The following is a 27356-nucleotide window of genomic DNA, read 5'->3' as shown; positions in this document are numbered from 1 at the left end:
TACACTTAGGGTGGAGTCATTAAAACTCATTTTCCAACCACTCCACAAATTTCTTGTTAACCTCTCTAGGGCCGGCGGGACGAAATCGTCCCACCTACGTAACAGCCAGTGGAATCCTGTGGCGCGTTATTCAAATACCTTAGAAATGCTATTACTTCAATTTCTCAAACATATGACTATTTTACAGCATTTTAAAGACAAGACTCTCGTTAATCTAACCACACTGTCCGATTTCAAAAAGGCTTTACAACGAAAGCAAAACATTAGATTATGTCAGCAGAGTACCCAGCCAGAAATAATCAGACACCCATTTTTCAAGCTCGCATATAATGTCACAAAAACCCAGAAGACAGCTAAATGCGGCACTAACCTTTGATGATCTTCATCAGATGACACACCTAGGACATTATGTTATTCAATACATGCATGTTTTGTTCAATCAAGTTCATATTTATATCAAAAACCAGCTTTTTACATTAGCATGTGACGTTCAGAACTAGCATACCCCCCGCAAACTTCCGGGGAATTTACTAAATTACTCACGATAAACGTTCACAAAAAGCATAACAATTATTTTAAGAATTATAGATACAGAACTCCTCTATGCACTCGATATGTCCGATTTTAAAATAGCTTTTCGGTGAAAGCACATTTTGCAATATTCTCAGTAGATAGCCCGGCATCACAGGGCTACTATAAGATAAATGTTATTACCTTTGCTGTTCTTCGTCAGAATGCACTCCCAGGACTTCTACTTCAATAACAAATGTTGGTTTGGTTCAAAATAATCCATAGTTATATCCAAATAGCGGCGTTTTGTTCGTGCGTTCAAGACACTATCCGAAAGGGTAAATAAGGGTTACGAGCATGGCGCATTTCATGACAATTTTTTTTGAAATATTCCATTACCGTACTTCGAAGCATGTCAACCGCTGTTTAAAATCCATTTTTATGCAATTTTTTTCGTAAAAAAGCGATAATATTCTAACCGGGAATCTGCATTTAGGTAAACAGACGAAAGAAAATAAAGCAAGGGGTCGACTCGTGCACGCGCCTAAGCACATAGTACTCAGATCGGCCACTTGCCAAAAGCGATAATGTGTTTCAGCCAGAGGCTGCCTCGATATCGTTCAGCTTTTTCCCGGGCTCTGAGAGCCTATGGGAGCCGTAGGAAGTGTCACGTTAGAGCAAAGATCCTCAGTCTTCAATAAAAAGAGCCCAGATGAACAACAACTTGTCAGACAGGCCACTTCCCATATAGAATTCTCTCAGGTTTTTGCCTGCCATATGAGTTCTGTTATACTCACAGACACCATTCAAACAGTTTTAGAAACTTTAGGGTATTTTCTATCCAAAGCCAATAATTATATGCATATTCTAGTTACTGTGCAGGAGTAGTAACCAGATTAAATTGGGTACGTTTTTTATCCGGCCGTGTCAATACTGCCACCTAGCCCTAACAGGTTAACAAACTATCGTTTTGGCAAGTCGGTTAGAACATCTACTTCGTGCATGACACAAGAAACTTTTCCAACAATTGTTTACAAACAGATTATTTCACTTATAATTCACTGTATCACAATTCCAGGGGGTCAGAAGTTTACGTACGAAGTTGACTGTGCTTGGAAAATTCCAGAAAATCTGGTCATGGCTTCAGATGCTTCTGATAGGCTAATTGACATAATTTGAGTCATTTAGAGGTGTACCTGTGGATGTATTTCAAGGCCTACCTTCAAACTCAGTGCCTCTTTGCTTGACATCATGGGAAAATCAAAAGAAATCCGCCAAGACCTCAGAAAAAAATGGTAGACGTCCACAAGTCTGGTTCATCCTTGGGAGCAATTTCCAAACACCTGAAGGTACCACGTTCATCTTTACAAACAATAGTACGAAAGTATAAACAACCACGCAGCCGTCATACCGCTCAGGAAGGAGACTCATTCTGTCTCCGAGAGATGAACGTACTTTGGTGCGAAATGTGCAAATCAATCCCAGAAACACAGAAAAGGACCCTGTGAAGATGCTGGAGGAAACAGGTACAAATGTATCTATATACACAGTAAAACAAGTCCTATATCGACATAACCTGAAAGGTCACTCAACAAGGAAGAAACCACTGCTCCAAAACCACTATAAAAAAGCTAGACTACAGTTTGCAACTGCACATGGGGACAAAGATTGTACTTTTTGGAGAAATGTCCTCTGGTCTGATGAAACAAAAATAGAACTGTTTGGCCATAATGACCATCGTCATGTTTGGAGGAAAAAGGGTGAGGCTAGCAAGCCGAAGAACACTATCCCAACCGTGAAGCATGGGGGTGGCAGCATCATGTTGTGGGGGTGCTTTGCTGCAGGAGGGACTGGTGAACTTCACAAAATACACTGCTCAAAAAAATAAAGGGAAAACTGAAATAACACATCCTAGATCTGAATGAATGAAATAATCTTATTAAATACTTTTTTCTTTACATAGTTGAATGTGCTGACAACAAAATCACACAAAAATAATCAATGGAAATCCAATTTATCAACCCATGGACGTCTGGATTTGGAGTCACACTCAAAATTAAAGTGGAAAACCACACTACAGGCTGATCCAACTTTGATGTAATGTCCTTAAAACAAGTCAAAATGAGGCTCAGTAGTGTGTGTAGCCTCCACGTGCCTGTATGACCTCCCTACAACGCCTAGGCATGCTCCTGATGAGGTAGCGGATGGTCTCCTGAGGGATCTCCTCCCAGACCTGGACTAAAGCATCCGCCAACTCCTGGACAGTCTGTGGTGCAACATGGCGTTGGTGGATGGAGCGAGACATGATGTCGCAGATGTGCTCAATTGGATTCAGGTCTGGGGAATGGGCGGGCCAGTCCATAGCATCAATGCCTTCCTCTTGCAGGAACTGCTGACACACTCCAGCCACATGAGATCTAGCATTGTCTTGCATTAGGAGGAACCCAGGGCCAACCGCACCAGCATATGGTCTCACAAGGGGTCTGAGGATCTCATCTCGGTACCTAATGGCAGTCAGGCTACCTCTGGCGAGCACATGGAGGGCTGTGCGTCCCCCCAAAGAAATGCCAACCCACACCATGACTGACCCACCGCCAAACCGGTCATTCTGGAGGATGTTACAGGCAGCAGAACGTTTTCCACGGCGTCTCCAGACTCTGTCACGTCTGTCACATGTGCTCAGTGTGAACCTGCTTTCATCTGTGAAGAGCACAGGGCGCCAGTGGCGAATTTGCCAATCTTGGTGTTCTCTGGCAAATGCCAAATGTCCTGCACGGTGTTGGGCTGTAAGCACAACCCCCACCTGTGGACATCGAGCCCCCACACCACCCTCATGGAGTCTGTTTCTGACCATTTGAGCAGACACATGCACATTTGTGGCCTGCTGGATGTCATTTTGCAGGGCTCTGGCAGTGCTCCTCCTGCTCCTCCTTGCACAAAGGCGGAGGTAGCGGTCCTGCTGCTGGGTTGTTGCCCTCCTACGGCCTCCTCCACGTCTCCTGATGTACTGGCCTGCCTCCTGGTAGCGCCTCCATGCTCTGAACATTATGCTGACAGACACAGCAAACCTTCTTGCCACAGCTCACATTGATGTGCCATCCTGGATGAGCTGCACTACCTGAGCCACTTGTGTGGGTTGTAGACTCCGTCTCATGCTACCACTAGAGTGAAAGCACCGCCAGCATTCAAAAGTGACCAAAACATCAGCCAGGAAGCATAGGAACTGAGAAATGGTCTGTGGTCACCACCTGCAGAACCACTCCTTTATTGGGGGTGTCTTGCTAATTGCCTATAATTTCCACCTGTTGTTATTCCATTTGCACAACAGCATGTGAAATGTATTGTCAATCAGTGTTGCTTCCTAAGTGGACAGTTTGATTTCACAGAAGTGTGATTGACTTGGAGTTACATTGTGTTGTTTAAGTGTTCCCTTTATTTTTTTGAGCAGTGTAGATGGCATCATGAGGACAGAAAATTATGTGGATATATTGAAGCAACATCTCAAGACATCAGTCAGAAGTTAAAGCTTGGTCGCAAATGGGTCTTCCAAATGAACAATGATTCCAAGCATACTTCCAAAGTTGTGGCAAAATGGCTTAAGGACAACAAAGTCAAAGTATTGGAGTGGCCATCACAAAGCCCTGACCTCAATCCTATAGATAATGTGTGGGCAGAACTGAAAAAGCATGTGCGAGCAAGGAGGCCTAGAAACCTGACTCAGTTACACTAGTTCTGTCAGGAGGAATTGGCCAAAAATTCACCCAACTTATTGTGGGAAGCTTGTGGAAGGCTACCCAAAATGTTTGACCCAAGTGAAACTATTTAAAGGCAACGCTACCAAATACTAATTGAGTGTATGTAAACTTCTGACCCACTGGGAATGTGATGAAAGAAATGAAAGCTGAAATTAATTATTCTATCTACTATCATTCTGACATTTCAATACAGTATATAAGAGGGTTCTGAGTTTGACGTTGTGTTTTTTTGTTGTTGTTACCTATATTTAACTAGGCAAGTCAATTAAGAACAAATTCTTATTTTCAATGACGGCCTACGTACAGTGGGTTAACCTCTTGGCGTTCCCCTAGGATAGGGGGTGCTAAAGCGATTTTTGAAAATAATTCGTGCCCATTTTAAACGGCCTCCTACTCAAACTCAGAAGCTAGGATATGCATATAATTAATACTTGTGGATAGAAAACACCCTAAAGTTTCTAAAACTGTTTGAATGGTGTCTGTGAGTATAACAGAACTCATATGGCAGTCAAAACCCCGAGACAGATGGAAACAGGAAGTGGAATTCTGAATTGCGAACTCAACTTCATCACGTTGCCTATTAATCACACCGTGAGCTATGGTTCATTGAGCACTTCCTATTGCTTCCACTAGATGTCCCCAGTCTTCACAAATTTGTTTGAGCCTTCTACTGTAAAAATTGAATGAATGAGACGCTGTGGAACGTGGTCACACGGAGAGGGCCATCACCATTATGATGTCGGCGCCCCTGGTTACCCTCCCCTTTCGAAACGTTTTGAAACACAATGCAATCGTCCCCCTCGAATCTTATTGGCTCTCTTGTTGAAAAACGCCCTGAAGATTTATGTTATGCAACGTTTGACATGTTTGAACGAACCTAAATGGGAAAAAAATGCATTTTCTCGAAATGGCTGTCCCGTGGCCGACGAAGCATTTGGATCAGCCTTCAGACGCGCTAACAAGAACAAGCTCTTGGAACATAAAGGAGTCATTTTTTCGAACGAAAATACATTTGTTGTGGACCTGGGATGCCTGGAAGTGCTTTCTGATGAAGACAGCCAAAGGTAAGGGATTATTGACAATAGTATACAAGACTAGATGTGATATGCGATTGTTCCAAGATGGCTAGCCTATTGCTATTGCTAGCCTATTGTTCTGAGTATCGCATCCCCTTTTATCGCAAAGTGTGATTACCCAGTAAAGTTATTTTTAAATCTGGCATTACAGGTGCTTTCAAGAGATATTCATCTATAAATCTTAGAATGACAATATTACATTTTAAAAATGTTTTCGAATAGTAATTTAGTAAATTGTAGCTCTGTTTCATCGGATGCATTTGAGGGAAAATAGTTAGTCAACATTACGCACCGATGTAAAATGCTGTTTTTATATATAAATATGAACTTTATCGAACAAAAGAATGCATGTATTGTGTAACATGATGTCCTAGGTGTGTCATCTGATGAAGATTGTCAAAGGTTAGTGCTGCATTTAGCTGTTTTTTGGTTATTTGTGATGCATGTGGTTGGTCGGAAAATGGCTATGTGGCTACTTTTACGATATACTCCTCTAACATAATCTAATGTTTTGCTTTTGCTGTAAAGCCTTTTTGAAATCTGACAACGTGGTTCGATTCAGGAGAGGTGTATCTATAAAACGATATAATTTGAAAAAAAATTTGAAAAAAAAAAAGTATTAAATATTGTTATGCTAATGGCGATATGATTTTTCGCTGGATGTCCGTCCCGTATGCGGCCGCACAGGGGTTAACTGCCTTGTTCAGGGGCAGAACAACAGATTTTTACCTTGTCAGCTCGGGGATTTGATATTGCAACCTTTTGGTTACTAGTCCAACGCTCTAACCACTAGGCTACCTGCTGCCGCTACCTGCCATTTCCTAGTTCAGTTTTCAGGGAACATGTGTCTTTATAAAATTCTTCCTCAAAATATGCCACATTTTCATTACCCGAGAACAAACTTGCAAACCCCTTCTCCCACTCATTAAGTACCCGTGTAATATCGAACTTCAGCCCCCCCTGCTCTTCACTGACTTCCATTGGAATTTTCTTATGTCGTTTTGGTCCTACCTTATTTGGTTCCAGAACTGTTGAGAATTTATTTTCTGTATCTCCTCAAGGCTCCTCATTGGCTCAGTCTTTAATCAAACACATGCTGTTTTTTCTTAAAATCCTTGCTAAAATGTTATCTTGTATTCCTATCTTTACACTGTAGAAATAAGTGTTCAGCCTTGCAGTGTACAGATCATAGGTACATTAACTCATCAATCCAATAAGGCTTGTTCGGCTTGTAAACTTTCCTGGACTTGAGTTCGATGAGTTCTAATGTGCGTGCTATTTCAGAACATAGAAACTCATTTGGCAAATGTATTTTCTTGCATTTAGGCCTATGCGGGGTACGTATATTTTGTGTGATGCACAATAATACCTGTTTGAGAAAGTTCATGCCAACAGAAAAGGACATAAATAAAAGAGAATTATCAGGAAGTCTACTTTTCAAATTTGTTCTAACAAAGGCGTGCTTGTGCTGTGTCCTCGTCCGCCCTTCTGCAGCAGCCACTCGTGCATTCTTTAGGTGTCCATTACCTAGCTGAACAGGGCTTGTTGTGGCCTTATGAATTGTACCATTGTGTCATACATACCTGGAGCTCATGCAGGGAGAGCAGCTCCATCCAGCCCTGCTCCACATCCGCAGGGGCTGGATCCAGAGACGCAGGCACAGCAGTGGGAGCCTTGTGGGGGGCCAGCAGAGCAGAGAGCATGGGGTTCTGGGCCACAGGTGACTGCTGGGAGGTCAGCATATCTGGCCTACTGTTGCCAATGGAAGGGGAGGGCATGATATGAGCAGGAGGAGGATGGGGGAGCTAGAATACACAGAAAAATACTGGAAATTAGAGGGGATGCATTGATAAGAGGAGAAACAGATTGGAATTATGTTACTGGTTTGTAGGTATTGGTAGTGTATTCTCTTACCTCAATGGTTTCTACTAAAGGGAATGTCTCTGCGAGAAGCTGCATGCACTCATCAAATGAAAGTGCATCCCCATCCACTCTGGAAAAAATGGTGTTCTACAAAAACAGACACACAGATATAAATTACTGGCTGTATGAGCGATAAAGTTATTTGAATTTCTTTTAAACATAATGTACAGTTGAAATCGTAAGTTTGCATATACCTTAGCCAAATATATTGAAACTCGGTTTTTCACAATTCCTGACAATTAATCCCTTTAGCATTCCCTGTCTTAGATCAGTTAGGATCACCACTTTATTTTAAGAATGTGAAATGTCAGAATAATAGTAGAGAGAATGATTTATTTCAGCTTTTATTTCTTTCATTACATTCCCAGTAGGTCAGAAGTTTACATACACTCAATTAGTATTTGGTAGCATTGCCTTTAAATTGTTTAACTTGGGTCAAACATTTTGGGTAGCCTTCCACAAGCTTCCCACAATAAGTTGGGTGAATGTTGGCCCATTCCTCCTGACAGAACTGGTGAAACTGAGTCAGATTTCTAGGCCTCCTTGCTCACACACACTTTTTCAGTTCTGCCCACAAATGTTCTATAGGATTGAGGTCAGGGCTTTGTGATGGCCACTCCAATACTTTGACTTTGTTGTCCTTAAGCCATTTTGCCACAACTTTGGAAGTATGCTTGGAATCGTTGTTCATTTGGAAGACCCATTTGCGACCAAGCTTTAACTTCCTGTCACGTCCTGACCAGCAGAGGGAGCAATTGTATTAGTTTTGGTCAGGACGTGGCAGGGTTTTTGTGTGTTAAGTGTTGTGTTGGTGATTGGACTCCCAATTGATGGCAGGTGTGTTGAGTTGCCTTTGATTGGGAGTCCTATATAGTAGTGTGTGTTTTTCTTTGGGGTTGTGGGTAATTGTTTCTTGTTTAGTGTGGTTGCACCTGACAGGACTGTTGGCTGTCAGTTTCCTTGTTTTTGTTTTTGTATAGTGTTCGTTCTAATTAAATTGAAGGATGAATACTAACTCTGCTGCATTTTGGTCCATTTCTGAAGGCAGCTGTGACAGAATTACCCACCACAACAGGACCAAGCAGCGGAGGAATGCTGGCGAGGACTGGGGAACACAGCGGGTAAGGGAACCCGAGAGGCAGCCCCAATAATTTTTTTGGGGGGGCACAAGGGCTGTTTGACGGGGCGAGGATGGAGTCCCAGGCCAGCTCCCCGTACCCTGTTTAGGCTGAAACAGACTGGACAGGTCCCGTGCTTTGGGGTTGGGGCTGTGGTGAGGCCTGGGATTTTCAGGCCGGTAGGCACAATACCAGCGCCCCGCTTGTGCCAGGGCGAAGTGGGCGTCGAGCCTGAAGGGGTGATGCCAACCCTGTGCTCAAGACCGCCAGTGCGCCTTTACGGTCCGGTGTTTCCCGCTATACGCACTAGCATGGAGGTGCGTGTCTCCAGGCTGGCACATCCAGTACCAGCCCCACGCATCAGGCGTCTAGTGCGTCAGCCCAGCCTCGCCAGTCCGGAGCTGCCAGAGCTGCCCGCCCGTCATGAGTCGCCAGAGCTGCCCGCCAGTCATGAGTCGCCAGAGCTGCCCGCCAGTCATGAGTCGCCAGAGCTGCCCGCCAGTCATCAGTCGCCAGAGCTGCCCGCCAGTCATGAGTCGCCAGAGCTGCCCGCCAGTCATGAGTCGCCAGAGCTGCCCGCCAGTCATGAGTCGCCAGAGCCGCCCGCCAGTCATGAGTCGCCAGAGCCGCCCGCCAATCATGAGTCGCCAGAGCCGCCCGCCAGTCAGGGGTCGCCAGAGCCGCCCGCCAGTCAGGAGTCGCCAGAGCCGCCCACCAGTCAGGAGTCGCCAGAGCCGCCCGACTGCCCGGAGCCGCCAGAGCGGCCCGATCCCGGAGCCGCCAGAGAGGCCCGACTGCCCGGAGCCGCCAGAGTGGCCCGGCTGCCCGGAGCCGCCCGAGTGGCCCGACTGCCCGGAGCCGCCCGAGTGGCCCGACTTCCCGGAGCCGCCCGAGTGGCCCGACTTCCCGGAGCCGCCCGAGTGGCCCGCCTGTCCTCCGGACCAGCCCGAGTGGCCCGCCTGTCCTCCGGCCCAGCCCGAGTGGTCCGTCTGCCAGGGTCAGCCCGAGTGGCCCGTCTGCCCGGCGCAGCTATCGGCACCACCAAAATGGGCGACGCCAAAGGTGGAGAGGGGTCCACGTCTCGCACATGAGCCACCTCCAGGATAGGTGGGTTGGGGAGGGAGGGTGTAGCACAGTGCCGTCGTTGACGGCAGCCACCCTCCCTTCCCTCCCTTATTGTTTAGGGGTTATTGGTTATTGGTTTTGTTGGGGTATTGGGGATTTTTTGTTGTGTTTTCTTTTTTAACCTCTATGGGCTAGGTGGGACGAAATCGTCCCACCTACGTAACAGCCACTTGCAGCCTGTGGCGCGATTTTCAAAACCTTAAAAATCCTATTACTTCAATTTCTCAAACATATGACTATTTTACAGCTATTTAAAGACAAGACTCTCGTTAATCTAACCACACTGTCCGATTTCAAAAAGGCTTTACAACGAAAGCAAAACATTAGATTATGTCAGCAGAGTACCAAGCCAGAAATAATCAGACACCCATTTTTCAAGCCAGCATATAATGTCACCAAAACCCAGAAGACAGCTAAATGCAGCACTCACCTTTGATGATCTTCATCAGATGACAACCCTAGGACATTATGTTATACAATACATGCATGTTTTGTTCAATCAAGTTCATATTTATATCAAAAACCAGCTTTTTTACATTAGCATGTGACGTTCAGAACTAGCATACCCCCCGCAAACTTCCGGGGAATTTGCTAACATTTTACTAAATTACTCACGATAAACGTTCACAAAAAGCATAACAATTATTTTAAGAATTATAGATACAGACCTCCTCTATGCACTCGATATGTCCGATTTTAAAATAGCTTTTTGGTGAAAGCACATTTTGCAATATTCTAAGTACATAGCCCAGGCATCACGGGCTCGCTATTTAGACACCCGGCAAGTTTAGCACTCACCATAACCATATTTACTATTATAAAAGTTTGATTACCTTTTGTTGTCTTCGTCAGAATGCACTCCCAGGACTGCTACTTCAATAACAAATGTTGGTTTGGTCCAAAATAATCCATCGTTATATCCGAATAGCGGCGTTTTGTTCGTATGCGTTCCAGACACTATCCGAAATGGTAAAGAAGTGTCGCGCGCATGGCGCAATTCGTGACAATAAAATTCTAAATATTCCATTACCGTACTTCGAAGCATGTCAACCGCTGTTTAAAATCAATTTTTACGCCATTTTTCTCGTAGAAAAGCGATAATATTCCGACAGGGAATCTCCTTTTCGGCAAACAGAGGAAAAAATCACAAAGGCGGGGGCGGTCGGGTCACGCGCATAAGCCCAGAGTCCCTTGATCGGCCACTTGAGAAAGGCGATAATGTGTTTCAGCCTGGGGCTGGAATGACGACATTCTGTTTTTTCCCGGGCTCTGAGCGCCTATGGACGACGTAGGAAGTGTCACGTTAGAGCAGAGATCCTTAGTAAAAGATAGAGATGGAAAAGAAGTTCAAGAAATGGTCAGACAGGCCACTTCCTGTAAAGGAATCTCTCAGGTTTTGACCTGCCATTTGAGTTCTGTTATACTCACAGACACCATTCAAACAGTTTTAGAAACTTTAGGGTGTTTTCTATCCATATGTAATAAGTATATGCATATTCTAGTTACTGGGTAGGAGTGGTAACCAGATTAAATTGGGTATGTTTATTATCCAGCCGTGTCAATACTGCCCCCTAGCCCTAACAGGTTAAGGTGCATTATGGGGTCTGCACCTTGAGGGGGGGGGGGGTACTGTCACGTCCTGACCAGCAGAGGGAGCAATTGTATTAGTTTTGGTCAGGACGTGGCAGGGTTTTTGTGTGTTAAGTGTTGTGTTGGTGATTGGACTCCCAATTGAAGGCAGGTGTGTTGAGTTGCCTTTGATTGGGAGTCCTGTATAGTAGTGTGTGTTTTTCTTTGGGGTTGTGGGTAATTGTTTCTTGTTTAGTGTGGTGTGACCTGACAGGACTGTTGGCTGTCAGTTTCCTTGTTTTTGTATAGTGTTCGTTCTAATTAAATTGAAGGATGAATACTAACTCTGCTGCATTTTGGTCCATTTCTGAAGGCAGCTGTGACACTTCCTGACTGATGTCTTGAGATGTTGCTTCAATATATTCACCTAATTTCCGTCCTCATGATGCTATCTATTTTGTGAAGTTCACCAGTCCCTCCTGCAGCAAAGCAACCCCACAACATGATGCTGCCACCCCCATGCTTCACTGTTGGGATGGTGTTTTTCGGCTTGCAAGCCTCCCCTTTTTTCCTCATAACATAACGATGGTCATTACGGCCAAACAGTTATATTTTTGTTTCATCAGATCAGAGGACATTTCTCCCAAAAGTACGATCTTTGTCCCCATGTGCAGTTGCAAACCGTAGTCTGGCTTTTTTGGGAAGTTTTGGAGCAGTGGCTTCTTCCTTGCTGAGCGGCCTTTCAGGTTTTGTCGATATAGGACTCGTTTTACTGTGGATGTAGATACTTTTGTATACCACCCTCAAAATTAATATTTAAAAAACAAGACACAGAACACATACACATGCATTTCCCTAGCATAAATGCTAATCTCGTTTCTCTTTTCTATTCCAGAGGGAGACCACTCTCTGGTGTGACAGACAGACAGACAGACAGACAGACAGACAGACAGACAGACAGACAGACAGACAGACAGACAGACAGACAGACAGACAGACAGACAGACAGACAGACAGACAGACAGACAGACAGACAGACAGACAGACAGATACCTGGTATCCCTCTGGGGCTGTATCTGTGTTGGGCAGCTCTGGTTCACTGGGTAGCAGGCAGGGCATGAACTCCCCAGTCTCCTTGTCCAGCTCCAGCTGTTCCAGCAAGGCCTTATCCTGCTCCCTCAGCAGGTGCAGCCTCTTCCCCTCCTCCAGTTCCCTCTGCCTGCGCAGCTCATCCTCCTTCTGCCGCAGGCTCAGGTCAAACACCTCCCGCTCGGCACCCAGATCAATGTCCTGCCTCCACAGGATGTCAATCAAGTTCATATCCTGGCAGGAGAACAACGACCATAGTGAGTAAGATAGGAGGATAGCAGGACAACAATACAGCCAACACCACTGCTACTGCAACTATTCTTAGCTGCTCTTTAATTATTTGTTATTCTTATTTCTTACTTTTTTGTTGTTGGTATTTTCTTAAAACTGCACTGTTGGTTAAGGGCTTGTAAGTAAGCATTTCACTGTAACATCTACACCTGTTGGATTCGGCGCATGTGACAAATGGAATTTGATTTGATTTGATTTGAAGGCAGGGTTCTTTAACCTGTTATGGCTAGGGGGCAGTATTTTCACAGCCGGATAAAAAACATACCCGATTTAATCTGATTATTACTCCTGCCCAGAAACTAGAATATGCATATAATTATTAGCTTTGGATAGAAAACACTCCAAAGTTTCTAAAACTGTTTGAATGGTGTCTGTGATTATAACAGAACTCATTTGGCAGGCCAAAACCTGAGAAGATTCCATGCAGGAAGTGGCCTGTCTGACAATTTCTTGCCCTTCTTGATTATCTCTATCCATTACAGAGGATCTCTGCTGTTACGTGACACTTCCTACGGCTCCCATGGGCTCTCAGAAGGCGGCAAAAAGCTGAATCGTGGCTTTGCAGGCTCTGGTTGCAAAAAGTAGCACGTTTGGGTAGTGGCTGGTTATAGTACTGTGAGACTCAGGCGCGTGCCCACGTCGACCCCATGCTATGTTTTCTTTCGTCTGTTTACCTAAACGCAGATTCCCGGTCAGAATATTATCGCTTTTTTACGAGACAAATGGCATAAAAGTTGATTTTAAACAGCGGTTGACATGCTTCGAAGTACAGTAATGGAATATTTAGAAATCTTTTGTCACAAATTGCGCCATGCTCGTGACCCTTATTTACACTTCGGATAGTTTCTTGAACGCACAAACAAAACGCCGCTATTTGGATATAACGATGGATTATTTTGGACCAAACCAACATTTGTTATTGAAGTAGCAGTCCTGGGAGTGCATTCTGACAAAGACAACAAAGGTAATCAAACTTTTATAATAGTAAATCGGAGTTTGGTCAGGGCTAAACTTGGTGGGTGTCTAAATAGCTAGCCGTGATGGCTGGGCTATCTACTGAGAATATTGCAAAATGTGCTTTCACCGAAAAGCTATTTTAAAATCGGACATATCGAGTGCATAGAGGAGTTCTGTATCTATAATTCTTAAAATAATTGTTATATTTTTTGTGAACGTTTATCGTGAGTAATTTAGTAAATTCACCGGAGGTTTGCGGGGGGTATGCTAGTTCTGAACGTCACATGCTAATGTAAAAAGCTGTTTTTTGATATAAATATGAACTTGATTGAACAAAACATGCATGCATTGTATAACATAATGTCCTAGGGTTGTCATCTGATGAAGATCATCAAAGGTTAGTGCTGCATTTAGCTGTGGTTTTGTTTTTTGTGACATTATATGCTAGCTTGAAAAATGGGTGTCTGATTATTTCTGGCAGGGTACTCTGCTGACATAATCTAATGTTTTGCTTTCGCTGTAAAGCCTTTTTGAAATCGGACAGTGTGGTTAGATTAACGAGAGTCTTGTTTGAAAAATTGAAGTTTTCGGATTTTAGAGGAGTTTGTATTTCGCGCCACGCCCATCATTGGATATTGGAGCAGGTGTTCCGCTAGCGGAACGTCTAGATGTAAGAGGTTAAAGAACCCCTTTTAATGCAGGGATCCTGAAGTATTTGACAAAATGTTAGGATAAGATGGATATTGTATGCTCACCCATCACGAACAAACAGAAGGCAGACAAGTGGGATCAAAAAGGGTGTGTCGACAATACCCAGAATGCTTCTGTGCCACGTATTGTATCCCCTGTTCCCCTCCCTGTGGACAGCTGTCCCTTACCCCCACCTTTAGCCATAACACAACTCAATCAGATGAGATGTGTGACGAGGATGTATGAATAATACATGCTGTTCTCCTCATTCTTAAAGCAGTATGGCTCCACACCCACGTGTACATTTCAGCAACCTCCAACACCAGCATCTAGCTAAACCACCAAATACCATCAGGAATGACTGAGCAAGATCCACTAAAGAGCGCAGAGTAAAATACAAGTACTACATGCATATTGCACAGCTTACAAAAACAGAATTTTTTTTATGTCCTTGATCAGCCTTTGTTTCTATATGCAAGAGCAGCACACAGTGAGGGTGAAAGACGCTGCTCAACTCAATAATAAGCCATTGGCCGAGATACTCTCTGATTGGTAATTATTATTCATCAGGCTTGGATTTTAGTCCAATCGCAAACATGCTGGCACTGGACCAAATCTAATCTGACCAATAGGTAACAAGACAAATGAGTTATGTTTGATAAAGCTGAACCCATATAAGAACCTCTCACAGTTATTATATCATTGGTTGTTTCATAAGATTTCTATTATATTCTATTGTCTACAGTTTTTACACTGAATATTAAACTTTGATGATTATGACAAAGAACGTAACACCTAATATTTGGCTGGTAGACTGCCAAACATGTGTTTGGACAGTTTCATTCATAGGACTGCCACTGGAATGTTGCAGTAACTGCTCTAGGCTGTTCACCTCTACAATCATCATGCAAAATGCATTTGATGAATACACCTGCTAGCAAGGCACAAATTTTAGAAGATTTGTCCCAACTCATTTATTTTCAAGATGACAATAGGAGCCACAGACATTGTGGGGCTGTTTCCTGGACCCAGATTAAGCATAGGCTTAAAAAGCTTAATCTCGGTTCTGGGTCCAAGTGGGTATCTCTGGGTATCAAAGGTTCTTTTCACAAACACATGCAGCTCATTATGTGGCCATGAAGCTTCAAGAGTGTGTGGTGTTGACTCAGTAACAAGCTAAACATCCATTACAAAAGAGTTTCAAAGGAAAGCAAGGCGAGGATCAAAAGGACAGACAGTGACCTTGACTCAACCAACATCAACCCTTTGGCTCAGTAGATAACTTAACAAGAAAACTATTCTGGTAAAGTACACATTTTCCTCCCGTATCAGTTGTTTTACCCCCCCCCCCCATTAAACAATACAATCGGCCATTAACTTCATATTTATGGCTAGACGGCTGTTGTGATAGCGTTATTGCCACTGTATTGGGGCAGGTTTTGAATGATTATTCCCTGCTTTATGACTAGGCGGTCACACTATAGTCTTTCCACTAATGTGTAAAATCAGGGCAGCTTTAGAGGTTTTTCCCCATACAGCATCACAGGGACTACTCTTCTAAATAAAATTACCGACAATTCCGAATAAAATGCATGCAATAACTTGAATTGGCCATAAGTAAATGACTGAGTATGTGTCTGTCCATTCTCAGGAATCACATCTCCTTTAATGGACCAATTAGCAGTTGAAACAATAACAAAGCGTTCTTCATGCCACTGTTTCGGTAAAAAGCTGACGGATGGGGATGGAGAAATGTAATCACTCTCAAATTCAGACAGAGCTTTGGATGCAAGGACTTACCATCTATATATGATATAATCATTATAGTTGTAACTATGTTTTGAGGCAATACAGTGTTTGTTTAAAATCATTGGCGTAAAACAAGCTTGTATTTTGGTTCTGGTGGGGTACGATAATTCAACTAAGTTCAAGAGGCATTTATAAAAAAGTTATATTTTTCAAAAATCTATGGGTACATAATATACATTTTTAAGTCCTAAAATGGATGTAGCAACTACTGTTTTCCCCTTTAAAGTTAGATGAGTGAATGGGGTACAGAAATAAATGTAATATCAGACAATATCAGGCATTGCAACTTCACACATACATACACACTATACATGCACATGGGTTTAGTACTGTAGATATGTGGTAGTGGTGGAGTAGGGGCCTGAGGGCACACAGTGTGTTTTGAAATCTGTGAATGTATTGCAACGTTTTAAAATTGTAGAAAATGCCTTAATTTTGCTGGACTCCAGGAAGAGTAGCTGCTGCCAAAATGGGGATCCATAATAAATACAAATACAAATACACGTCTTTCAGGTGTCACATTTCGATTCCTCACTATTTTTCAATATACATACATGCATAATTAAAATATGATATAATGACAACTACATGTGTATGACAACGTGAAGGAAGACATTAGCAATGATTGACACTGGGAGTTATCATACATTTTATTATAGCTATTTGACAAAAATAACCAGAAGACATCAACGCTGTATTTAAATTATATATATATAGTACCAGTCAAAACTTTGGACACACCTACTCATTCCAGTGTTTTTCTTTAGTTTTACTATTTTCTACATTGTAGTGAAAACATCAAAACTAGGAAATAGTCATGTAGTAACCAAAAAAGTATTAAACAAATCAAAATATATTTTATATTTGAGATTCTTCAAAGTAGCCACCCTTTGCCTTGATGACAGCTTTGCACACTGTTGGCATTCTCTCAACAAGCTTCATGAGGTAGTCACCTGGAATGCATTTCAATTAACAGATGTGCCTTGTTAAAAATTAATTTGTGGAATATTCTTTCCTTCTTAATGTGTTTGAGCCAATCAGTTGTGTTGTGACAAGGTAGGAGTGGTATACAGAAGATGACCTTATTTTCTAAAAAACCAAGTCCATATTATGGCAAGAACAGCTCAAATATGCAAAGAGCAACGACAGTATATCATTACTTTAAGACATGGTCAGTCAATGTGGAAAATTTCAAGAACTTTGAAAGTTTCTTAAAGTGCAGTTTCAAAAACCATCAAGTGCTATGATGAAACTGGCTCAAAGGAAAGGAAGACCTAGAGTTACGTCTGCTGCAGAGGATATGTTCATGTGGGCTGCACCTCAGATTGCAGCCTACATAAACGCTTCACAAAATTCAAGTAACAGACACATCTGAACATTAACTGTTCAGAAGAGACTGCGTAAATCAGGCCTTAATGGTCGAATTGCTACAAAGAAACCACTTCTAAAGGACACCAATAATAAGAATAGACTTGCTTGGGCAAAGAAACACTAGCAATGGACATTATACGGGTGGAAATCTGTCCTGTGGTCTGATGAGGCAAAATTTGAGATTTTTGGTTACAATCACTGTGTCTTTGTGACATGCACAGTAGGTGAACGGATGATCTCCTTATGTGTGGTTCCCACCGTGAAGCATGGAGGAGAAAGTGAGATGGTTGGGGGTGATTTTGCTGGTAAATCAGTGATTTATTTGGAATTCAAGGCACACTTAACCAGCATGGCTACCACAGCATTCTGCAGCGATACGCCATCCCATCTGGTTTGCACTTAGTGGGACTATCATTTGTTTTCAACAGGACAATGACCCAACACACCTCAAGGCTGTGTAAGTGCCATTTGACCAAGAAGGAGAGTGATGGAGTGCTACATCGGATGACCTGGCCTGCACAACCACCCGACCTCAACCCAAGTGAGATGGTTTGAGATGAGTTGAACCGCAGAGTGAAGGAAAAGTAGCCAACAAGTGCTCGGCATTTGTGGGAACTCCTTCAAGACTTTTGGAAAAGCATTACTCATTAAGCTGTTTGAGAGAATGCCAATGAGTGTGTAAAGCTGTCACATTGCTTAAAATACACAGTGCCTTCAGAAAGTATTCACAGCTCCTTACATTTTACACAATTTGTTATGTTACAAAGTTGGATTAAAATAAATTTAACTGGTTATTTTTTGTAAATGATCCACACACACAATGCTCTGTAATGTCAAAGTGGGAAAAAAATTATATGATTTTCTTTTAATTAATGAAAAATAAAACACCATTATATAGCTTGCTAGACAGATTTTTACAAGTCTTGCCATAGATCTTCAAGCCGATTTAAGTCAAAACTAACTCTGTCAATCAGGAACATTCAATGTCGTCTTGGTAATCAACTCCAGTGTATATTTGCCCTTGTGTTTTAGGTTATTTTGTTGCTAAAAAGGTGAATTTGTCTCCCAGTGACTGTTTGAAAGCAGACTGAACCAGTTTTTCCTCTAGGATTTTGCCTGCGCTTAGCTCTATTAAATTGATATTTATCATAAATAACTCCCGCGTCCTTGCCGATGACAAGTATACCCATAACATGATGGAGCCAACACCATGCTTGAAAATATGGAGAGTGGTACTCAGTGATGTGTTGTGTTAGATTTCCCCCAAACATAACGCTTTGTATTCCGGACAAAATTTAATTTCTTGGCCACATTATTTTCCGTATTACTTTAGTGCCTTATTACAAACAGGTTGCACGTTTTGGAATATTTTTATTCTGTACAAGCTTCCTTCTTTTTAATCTATTTAAGTTAGTATTGTGGCGTAACTACAATGTTGTTAATTCATCCTCAGTTTTCTCCTATCACAGCCATTTAACTCGAACTGTTTTAAAATCACCATTGGCTTCATGGTAAAATCCCTGAGCGGTTTCCTTTCTCTCCGGCAAATGAGTTAGGAAGGATGCCTGCATCTTTGTAGTGACTGAGTGTATTGATACACCATCCAAAGCGTAATTGATAACTTCAGCATGCTCAAAGGGAAACGCTTTCTTTTATTTTTACCCATCTACCAATAGGTGCCTTTCTTTGCAAGGCATGGGAAAACCTCCCTGGTCTTTGTGGTTGAATCTCTGCTTGAAATTCACTTCTCGACTGAGGGACATAACACAATTGTATGTATGTGGTGCAGAGATCGGGTAGTCATTCAAAAAGCATGTTAACACCTATTATTGCACACCGACTGAGTCTATGCAACTTATTATGACACTTATTAAGCACTTTTTTTTTTTACTCCTGAACGTATTTAGCTTTGCCATAACAAAAGGGTTTAAAATACTTAACTCAAGACATTACATCTTTTCATATTTGTATTCATTTGCAAAAAAATCAATGTAATCAATTTTATATTCAGGGTGTAACACAACCAAATGTGGAAAAAGTCAATGGGTGTGAATACTTTCTGAAGGCACTGTAGTATTGTGCCAAAATGTAATTGAATCTATGTCTCCAGTATAATATGTATTCTGTTGCAGTGACGGTCTGGCACTCTGAAACCTACTTAGAGGCACGCCACCTTTCACCACCTGGGAAAAGATTACAGCAGAGAGGGTGATGTAACTGCATGTGCACTTTCCTGTTTAGCGTGCGGATTGTGCAGATAACATGGCAGCATGACCATCCCACAACACAATGGAATGCATTTTCATGTGTCTAAATGCCTTGAAATACAATGTCTTGTGGTGTCAGTTGACTAGGTCAATAGTATGAAAGGAAAACTAATGTGAGAGTTGGGTGAGACTCACCTGGCCCTGTGAGCATGACAAAAGTAAGGTAAAGGCTCATTTGTCAATCTTATCTCAAATGACTACACAATACAGCTTTCACTTCAGGCCCACGCAAACCTGTTTATCAACTAACAAAAGAAAGGGAGAGGTGAACACAGCAACAGGCATAGTTATATTAGCAGAGCTATCAATCAGCCAGTATTGGAACCTGATAATGCAGCCTGACTAGAGGCTAACCTCAGGCTGATCTTTATTTGAATGTTTAAAATGTTCACTTTATTTTACCAGGTTAGTCTCATTGAGATTAAAAATCTCTGACCTGGCCAAAATAGCAACACACAAAATGTCATGCAAAAACACATTTACAACATAAAACACAAAGTACTACAGTTTAAAAACATAAATGTACACATTGAGCAGGCAAAATCTTCCAAGTTAATTGCAATCACTCAGATCCACATCTCTCTCTAAACTAGAGGCCATTCATTTCACATTTTAGTCAATTGGCAGACGCTCTGATAAAAACAATTTGTATTTGTCACATGCTTCGTAAACAACAGGTGTGGACTAACAGTGAAACGCCTACTTATGGGTCCTTCCTAACAATGCAGAGAATTTTTTTTTAGAAAAAATTGAAAAGTAAAACGCGTAATAATAGATGCATTAACCTACTGTTGAGGATGGATGAATATAATTTATAGACTGTACCTAGTAAACTTATGCCAATCCAGTTCAGTGGCACTCTCGGGTAATTTTTTTATGATTTGGTAATGGGATTTACTATGGATTTATACCAAGTGGATGTCAGTATACTGTACTCTAAACAAATTCAGAGCGAACCATTGTCACGACTTCCGCTGAAGTCGGTCCCTCTCCTTGTCCGGGCAGAGTTCGGCGGTCGACGTCACCGGCCTTCTAGCCATCGCCGATCCACTTTTCATTTTCCATTTGTTTTGTCTTACACACCTGGTTTCAATCCCCCAATTACCTGTTCATTATTTAACCCTCTGTTCCCCCATGTTTGTTTGTGAGTGATTGTTTCTATGTAGGAAGGTCCGTTATTGTGGGTTCTGTTTTTGTATTGCATTTTTATTATGTTGAGTAAAATACGTTTATTTACTCATATCTGCTGTCCAGCACCTGACTCCTATACACCAGCTACACATAGACGTCCTGACAGAATCACTCATCCCATAGAATGGAGTCAGCAGGACCAGACGCCCTCCCTTCAGAGATAGAGGAGCGCGTCCAGCAGCACGCGACCATATTGCAACATCTGGGCACCGCCATGGATCACGTGCGGCAGAAGATGGATCGTTGGGAGAGAGGAGGAGGTCGTCCAGCGCCTCCACCAGCCCCACTACAGCAGGTCCCACTCTCCACCCCTCCTTCACCTGGTTCTAGCGGGATCCGGCTTGCGCTCCCGAGGGAGTATGATGGGACGGCTGCCGGATGCCAGGGGTTCCTACTCCAGCTTGAGCTCTACCTGGCGACCGTCCACCTGGCTCCTTCGGGACGTGACAGCGTGTCCGCCCTCGTCTCCTGCCTCTCAGACAAAGCCCTGGAGTGGGCCAACGCCGTATGGAGTGAGGGAGACGCGGCGTTGGACCATTACGCAGAGTTCACCGCTTTCGGGCAGTGTTCGACCACCTGCCTGAGGGTGGTCGTTGACCCTCAGACAGGTCAACGACTGTTCCACCTAAGGCAGGGGATGAGGAGCGCACAGGATTTTTCATTGGACTTCCGGACCCTGGCTGCCAGCGTGGGATGTAACGACAGAGCCCTGATCGATCACTACCGGTGCTGTCTACACAAGGACGTCCGTTGGGAGTTGGCCTGCCGAGACACCACCCTCACATTGGACCAGCTGGTGGACATGTCCATCTGGCTGGACAACCTGCTGACTGCTCGCGGACGTCCGGATCGGGGCCTGTCAGTTCCATCCCCCAGCACCTCCGCTCCAACGCCCATGAAGCTGGGAGGTGCTGCACTTAGGGCGACCGGAGGAGGGGCCATTCCCTGCACCATCTGTGGCCGCAGAGGGCACACTGCTGGTCGGTGCTGGGGGGGTTCCTCAGGGAGTCGAGGCAGCAGGCAGGGCACTATTGTGTCATCCCAGGTGAGTCGGCACCAGGCTCACCCAGAGCCCCCTGTTGCTCACATGTGTGTGTTTATTTCATTTCCTGAGTTTTCTCCGCATTCCCAACATAAGGCGCTCCTAGATTCAGGCGCAGCTGGGAGTTTTATTGACCGTTATTTTGCCCTTAGCTTAGGGTTCCCCCTTGTTCCTGTGGATATGCCCTTCCCTGTGCATGCCCTAGATAGTCGACCATTAGGGTCAGGGCTGATTAGGGAGGCCACCGCTCCACTAGACATGGTTACGCAGGAGGGTCATAAGGAGAGAATCAGTCTCTTCCTTATTGATTCTCCTGTGTTTCCCGTGGTGCTGGGCCTACCCTGGTTGGCCTGTCATGACCCCACTATTTCGTGGCAACAGAGGGCTCTCAAGGGGTGGTCACGAGAGTGCTCAGGGAGGTGTGTGGGGGTTTCCATCGGTGCGACGACGGTGGAAAGTCCAGACCAGGTCTCCACCGTGCGCATCCCCTCAGAATATGCCGATTTGGCTCTCACCTTCTGTAAGAAGAGGCTGACTAAATTACCACCTCATCGACGAGGGGATTGTGCGATAAATCTCCTGGTAGACGCAGCACTTCCCAGGAGTCACATGTATCCTCTGTCACAGGAGGAGATGGTGGCTATGGAAACATTTGTCTCCGAATCCCTGGGGCAGGGATACATTTGGCCCTCCACTTCACCTGCCTCCTCAAGTTTATTTTTTGTGAAGAAGAAGGATGGGGGTCTGCGCCTGTGTATTGACTATCGAGGTATCAATCAGATCACCGTGAGGTACAGCTACCCGCTGCCTCTCATCGCCAGTGCGATTGAGTCAATGCATGGGGCGCGCTTCTTCACAAAATTGGATCTCAGGAGCGCTTACAACCTGGTGCGTATCCGGGAGGGGGACGAGTGGAAGACAGCATTTAGTACCACCTCTGGGCACTATGAGTACCTCATCATGCCGTACGGGTTGATGAATGCTCCATCAGTCTTCCAGGCCTTTGTTGACGAGATTTTCCGGAACCTGCACGGGCAGGGTGTAGTGGTGTATATCGACGACATTCTGATATACTCCGCTACACGCGCCGAGCATGTGTCCCTGGTGCGCAGGGTGCTTGGTCGACTATTGGAGCATGACCTGTACATCAAGGCTGAGAAATGTCTGTGCTTCCAACAGTCCGTCTCCTTCCTAGGGTACCGCATTTCCACTTCAGGGGTGGAGATGGAGAGTGACCGCATTTCAGCCGTGCGTAATTGGCCAACTCCCACCACGGTAAAGGAAGTGCAGTGGTTTTTAGGGTTTGCCAACTACTACCGGAAAACCTCCGGGGTTTTGGTCAGGTAGCAGTTCCCATTACCTCACTGCTGAAGGGGGGGACCGGTGTGGCTGCAGTGGTCTGCTGAGGCGGACAGGGCTTTTGGTCACCTGAAGGCTCTGTTTACCTCGGCTCCCATGCTGGCTCATCCGGATCCCTCTTTGGCGTTCATAGTGGAGGTGGACGCGTCCGAGGCTGGGATAGGAGCCGTGCTATCTCAGCGCTCAGGCACGCCACCAAAGCTCCGCCCCTGTGCTTTCTTTTCGAAGAAGCTCAGCCTGGCGGAGCGAAACTATGTGGGGGACCGGGAGCTGTTGGCTGTTGTCAAGGCTCTGAAGGCGTGGAGACATTGGATTGAGGGGGCTAAACACCCTGTCTCATCTGGACTGACCTCCGCAATCTGGAGTACATCTATTTACTCATATCTGCTGTCCTGCGCCTGCCTCCTATACACCAGCTACACATAGACCTCCTGACAACCATGTAGAACTTCAGTTAATTTAGAGGATTTTATTGCTGGTAAATCAGGGATTCATTTACAATTCAAGACACACTTAACCAGCATGGCTACCACAGCATACTGCAGCAATACGCCATTCCATCTGGTTTGCGCTTAGTGGGACTATCATTTGTTTCAACAGGACAATGACCCAACACACCTCAAGGCTGTCTATTTGACCAAGGAGAGTGATGGAGTGCTGCATCAGATGACCTGGCCTGCACAACCACCTAACCTCAACCCAAGTGAGATGGTTTGGGATGAGTTGGACCGCAGAGCGAAGGAAAAGTAGCCAACAAGTGCTCGGCATATGTGGGAACTCCTTCAAGACTTTTGGAAAAGCATTCCTCATGAAGCTGTTTGAGAGAATGCCAATGAGTGTGTAAAGCTGTCACATTGCTTTTTTTGAAATACACAGTGCCTTAAGAAAGTATTCACAGCTTCTTACTTTTTACACATTTTTGTTAGGTTACAAAGTTGGATTAAAATGAATTTAATTGGTTATTTTTTGTGAATGATCCACACACACACAATGCTCTGTAATGTCAAAGTGGGGAAAAAACTATATGATTTTCTTTTAATTAATGAAAAATAAAACACCATTATATCTTGATTAGATAAGCATTCAATCCCCTAAGTCAAAGCTCTGTCAATTGCTTGCTAGACAGATTTTTACAAGTCTTGCCATAGATCTTCAAGCCGATTAAAGTCAAAACTGTAACTCTGTCACTCAGGAACATTCAATGTTGTCTTGGTAAGCAACTCCAGTGTATATTTGCCCTTGTGTTTTAGGTAATTTTTTTGCTAAAAAGGTGAATTTGTCTCCCAGTGACTGTTTGAAAGCAGACTGAACCAGTTTTACCTCTAGGATTTTGCCTGCACTTAGCTCTATTAAGTTTATATTTATCTTAAATAACTCCCACGTCCTTGCCGATGACAAGTATACCCATAACATGATGCAGCCAACACCATGCTTGAAAATATGGAAAGTGGTATTCAGTGATGTGTTGTGTTAGATTTTCCCCAAACATAACGCTTTGTATTACGGATAAAAAGTTAATTTCCTGGCCACAGTATTTTCCGTATTACTTTAGTGCCTTATTGCAAACAGGTTGCACGTTTTGGAATAATTTTATTCTGTACAAGCTTCCTTCTTTTTAATCAATTTGGGTTAGTATTGTGGAGTAACTACAATGTTGTTAATTCATCCTCAGTTTTCTCCTATCACAGCCATTTAACTCGAACTGTTTAAAAATCACCATTGGCCTCATGGTAAAATCCCTGAGCGGTTTCCTTCCTCTCCGGCAAACGCCTGCATCTTTGTAGTGACTGAGTTTATTGATACACAATCCAAAGCATAATTGATAACTTCAGCATGCTCAAAAGGAAATGCTTTCTTTTATTTTTTACCCATCTACCAATATGTGCACGTCTTTGCAAGGCATGGGGAAACCTACCTGGTCTTTGTGGTTGAATCTCTGCTTGAAATTCACTTCTCGACTGAGAGACAAAACAGACAATTGTATGTGTGTGGTGCAGAGATCGGGTAGTCATTCAAAAAGCATGTTAACCCCTATTATTGCACACAGAGTCCATGCAACTTATTATGACACTTATTAAGTACTTTTGTTTTACTCCTGAACGTATCTAAAACATATTTTTATTCATTTCCAAAAAAATCTAAAGACAAAAATTCCACTTTGATATTATGGGGTATTGTGTGTAGATCAGTGACACAAAATGGAAATGTAATCAAGTTTATATTCAGGGTGTAACACAACAAAGTGTGGAAAAAGTCAATGGGTGTGAATACTTTCTGAAGGCACTGTAGTATTGTGCCAAAATGTAATTGAAACTCTGTTTCCAGTATAATATGTATTCTGTTGCAGTGACGGTCTGGCCCTCTGAAACCTACTTAGAGGCACGCCACCTTTCACCACCTGGGAAAAGATTACAGCAGAGAGGGTGATGTAACTGCATGTGCACTTTCCTGTTTAGCGTGCGGATTGTGCAGATAACATGGCAGCATGACCATCCCACAACACAATGGAATGCATTTTCATGTGTCTAAATGCCTTGAAATACAATGTCTTGTGGTGTCAGTTGACTAGGTCAATAGTATGAAAGGAAAACTAATGTGAGAGTTGGGTGAGACTCACCTGGCCCTGTGAGCATGACAAAAGTAAGGTAAAGGCTCATTTGTCAATCTTATCTCAAATGACTACACAATATAGCTTTCACTTTAGGCCCACGCAAACCCATTTATCAACTAACAAAAGAAAGTGAGAGGTGAACACAGCTACATGCATAGTTATATTAGCAGGCCCATCAATCAGCCAGTATTGGAACCTGTTAAAGCAGCCTGACTAGAGGCTAACCTCAGGCTGATCTTTATTTTAATGTTTAAAATGTTCACTTTATTGAGATTAAAAATCTCTGACCTGGCCAAAATAGCAGCACACTACATTTTATGCAAAAACACATTTACAACATAAAAAACAAAGTACTACAGTTTAATAACATAAATGTACACATTGAGCAGGCAAAATCTTGTAAAAAAATCAGACACTCCACATCTCTTTTTAACCTCTTACATCTAGACGTTCCGCTAGCGGAACACCTGCTCCAATATCCAATGATAGGCGTGGCGCGAATTACAAATTCCTCAAAAATACAAAAACTTTCATTTTTCAAACATATCACTATTTTACAGCATTTTAAAGACAAGACTCTCCTTTATCTAACCACACTGTCCGATTTCAAAAAGGCTTTACAGCGAAAGCAAAACATTAGATTATGTCAGCAGAGTACCCAGCCAGAAATAATCAGACACCCATTTTTCAAGCTAGCATATAATGTCACAAAAACAAAACCACAGCTAAATGCAGTACTAACCTTTGATGATCTTCATCAGATGACACTCCTAGGACATTATGTTATACAATACATGCATGTTTTGTTCAATCAAGTTCATATTTATATCAAAAACCAGATTTTTACATTAGCATGTGACGTTCAGAACTAGCATACCCCCCGCAAACCTCCGGTGAATTTATTAAATTACTTACGATAAACGTTCACAAAAAACATAACAATTATTTTAAGAATTATAGATACAGAACTCCTTTGTGCAATCGAGGTGTCCGATTTTAAAATAGCTTTTCGGTGAAAGCACATTTTGCAATATTCTGAGTAGATAGCCCAGCCATCACGGCTAGCTATTTAGACACCCACCAAGTTTAGCCCTGACCAAACTCCGATTTACTATTAGAAAAGTTTGATTACCTTTGGTGTTCTTCGTCAGAATGCACTCCCAGGACTGCTACTTCAATAACAAATGTTGGTTTGGTTCAAAATAATCCATTGTTATATCCAAATAGCGGCGTTTTGTTCGTGCGTTCAAGACACTATCCGAAGTGTAAATAAGGGTCACGAGCATGACGCATTTCGTGACAAAAAAATTCTAAATATTCCATTACCGTACTTCGAAGCATGTCAACCGCTGTTTAAAATACATTTTTCTGCCATTTTTCTCGTAAAAAAGCAATAATATATCCCGACCGGGAAAGCGTGTATACGTACAAAGAGAGAGAAAATAAAATCATGGGATCCCCTCGTGCACGAGCCTGAGTTTCATAGTACTGTGACCGGCCACTATCCAAACGCGCTACTTTTTTTCAGCCAGAGCCTGCAAAGCCACGATTCAGCTTTTTGCCGCCTTCTGAGAGCCCATGGGAGCCGTAGGAAGTGTCACGT

The 27356-nt window shown here is 43.2% G+C and overlaps 1 protein-coding gene across 2 annotated transcripts in view; it reads right to left on the bottom strand.

The window, feature by feature from the left end:
- Positions 1 to 27356, bottom strand: part of LOC106575067 (nuclear factor erythroid 2-related factor 2) — a 53252-nt gene that overhangs the window by 4413 nt on the left and 21483 nt on the right. For both annotated transcript variants that reach the window (XM_014151214.2, XM_014151215.2), the window contains exons 2-4: positions 12130 to 12399; positions 7256 to 7351; positions 6925 to 7146 (exon numbers count right to left, since the gene is read on the bottom strand). In XM_014151214.2, coding sequence (XP_014006689.1) covers positions 6925 to 7146; positions 7256 to 7351; positions 12130 to 12399 — 588 coding nt within the window. The remainder of the gene's footprint in view (positions 1 to 6924; positions 7147 to 7255; positions 7352 to 12129; positions 12400 to 27356) is intronic.

This window comes from Salmo salar, chromosome ssa17 (genome assembly GCF_905237065.1).
Source record: "Salmo salar chromosome ssa17, Ssal_v3.1, whole genome shotgun sequence".
In the NCBI taxonomy this organism is placed as follows: Eukaryota; Metazoa; Chordata; class Actinopteri; order Salmoniformes; family Salmonidae; genus Salmo; species Salmo salar.
This window is presented reverse-complemented; position numbering and strand designations above follow the sequence as displayed.